The 2,140-nt window shown below is 55.0% G+C and overlaps 1 protein-coding gene across 2 annotated transcripts in view; it reads right to left on the reverse strand.

Moving 5' to 3' along the window:
• The window catches only part of LOC113210537 (gamma-aminobutyric acid type B receptor subunit 2-like), a gene marked incomplete at its 3' end in the record, with an annotated part of 109,511 nt that overhangs the window by 23,948 nt on the left and 83,423 nt on the right, over positions 1-2,140 (reverse strand). For both annotated transcript variants that reach the window (XM_052270299.1, XM_052270300.1), the window contains 3 exon segments: positions 480-545; positions 1,197-1,301; positions 1,762-1,932. In XM_052270299.1, coding sequence (XP_052126259.1) covers positions 480-545; positions 1,197-1,301; positions 1,762-1,932 — 342 coding nt within the window.

Genomic DNA, 2,140 nt, shown 5'->3' on the forward strand with positions numbered 1-2,140 from the left:
TCCCTCCCTCCCTCTCCTGTACACACGCATTCACTACACACGGGACTCCGGCTGGTACGGCGCGAGCCCCCCGCTCACGTGGGCGGCATGCTAAACAGGCGAGCAACATCCACCTAGTGAAGCAGACATGAGGCGAGGCAGAGAGGTCCATCTCATCTTCCCGATACAGCATCCGCCCAGTGCCCATCTCATCGGGGGGCGGGGGTTGGGGCTGGGGACCGACCTTGGCGTCGAGCAATTAGGGGGCGGCTTCCGGTCAGGGAGGGGGCTCCTCGCTCTCGGCGCACACGGAGCTCCCCACCAACCTGCTTTTCAAGCGATTAAACCAAAGGAAGGAAAGGACCAGGGGGTAGAGGAGGAGGTTCAGGACCTCACGTAGGGGCCGTCAAGTCCCCCCTCCCCCCTCCTTCTTCCTTCCCTCCTTACTTCCGTCTCCTCTTCATCTCCTGTGCGTCGCACCCCCGAAGGCCACAACTCACCTTGCAGAAGATGTTGGGCGCCACCTCACGTGAAAAGCTTCCCAGGATAATCCGCGTGTCCAGATCCTGCAAACATAAACCGGGGTGAATTATTTGGTTGGGAAGATCGCAATTCCACAATAAACAAAAATTAATTGCGCGTGTATATTGTCCTTATCTACATTTATATTGAGAGAGAGAAAGAGAGAGAAATAAGGAGAGGGGGTGGAGAGAACAGAATGGGCATGGAGAGGGTGAAGTGTGTGTTTTTCGGGTTGGGGGTGTGGGGTTGGAGTAGGCTTCGCTGTTCGCTTTATTTACGTTGGAAAGCAGGGCGGACGTGTCAAACATGCCGAATGAACCACGCCCCAGCCCGACCCGGCCGAGCCCACCCGGCGTACACGATATGGTAAACATCGTAAAGTGTTTGTGGCAGTTTATCCTGACGCGGAACACACCGCAGAGCAGGGGAAAGGGGGGAGGGGGCAGCTGTGGCTTCATGGCAGCCCCCCAACCTCACCCTTCCAGCCTCGTATCTCTTTTCCTTTCTGCCTGTCTCTCTCCCTCTGCTGCCCTCCATCTCCGCTTCTCTTAGGGGAGGGTTACGGGTGCGCGGGTGGATAGGGCCTGCCTGGCTGCTGCGGTTGGGTGCTGCTGAGATTTTCCTGGCGAAATTGACGGCCATTTCCCCAACTCCCCCCCCCCCTCTCTTTCCCCCTGGCCCGACCCGATCCTCACCTTGAGTAGGGTGAGCTGGTCGTCGAAGTCGTTCTCGGCGAACGTGACGCTCGCGCGGCAGGATATGTTGGCAAGCTCGAGCGCCGTCACCAAGCTGTTCACCGCCTGCAACAATTCCAACCGTGTGAATAACTCAAACACTTCAACATCTTTTTGTGCTAGTGGGAAAAAAACAAAAAAAAAACAAGAACACTTTTAAATACTCAAAACAGAAAACCGCGTATCTTCCTGGGAACAAAATCACGACTTTGCCGTGACAAAAAAAAATAATTTTCAGCTCAACAAAATTGTGTTTAATTTGACAAATTTTTCTTTCTCTTCAATAATTTTTTCGTTATCCAAATGGAACGAATATGACTTTTCCCCCAAAGACGAGGTCTTCTGGGTGTGCGGCAGCATACTCTAAACGTCCATGCACATATGTGGAGTTACATAAACGAATGTCATAAAACTTAAACAATGTTCAAACAAATCGTTTACAAAAATACATTTTTTTAAATGTTGTGAAATGCAAAACATTTTTTACGAGTTCGAACTACTGTATCTGCGGTGGTGCGGTACGTACCAGCGAGTGCACGTCGCGGTCCTGGCTGAGGGCGGCCACCGAGTCCCAGCCGAAGGCGCGCAGCAGCGCCGTGCGTGCCGCGTCGTGCGAGGACTGCGGCGCGGCCGTGCGGCTGAAGAGCGGGAACTCGTGGCGGTCCGAGAGCAGCGGCGACGTGGACCCGAACGACATCTGTGGAGCCGAGCCGGGCCGGGGAACTTGAGCATAATTAGACCTGGTGCGGCGTACCCCGCCTGCCGTTTCGAGTAGAAGCGAACTGCTTTGGCCATCACCTAAATGAGCGCGCCCCGCCTCACCCCGCGCCGTCCTCCCCCGCGTCGTCTCGCCCTGCCGCAAGGAGCACCATAGAAATATGCTCAGCCTCGACCCCACATCCCCC

The sequence above is a fragment of the Frankliniella occidentalis genome, unplaced genomic scaffold, assembly GCF_000697945.3.
Source record: "Frankliniella occidentalis isolate FOCC.00 unplaced genomic scaffold, Focc_3.1 Scaffold116, whole genome shotgun sequence".
NCBI classification, from domain to species: Eukaryota; Metazoa; Arthropoda; class Insecta; order Thysanoptera; family Thripidae; genus Frankliniella; species Frankliniella occidentalis.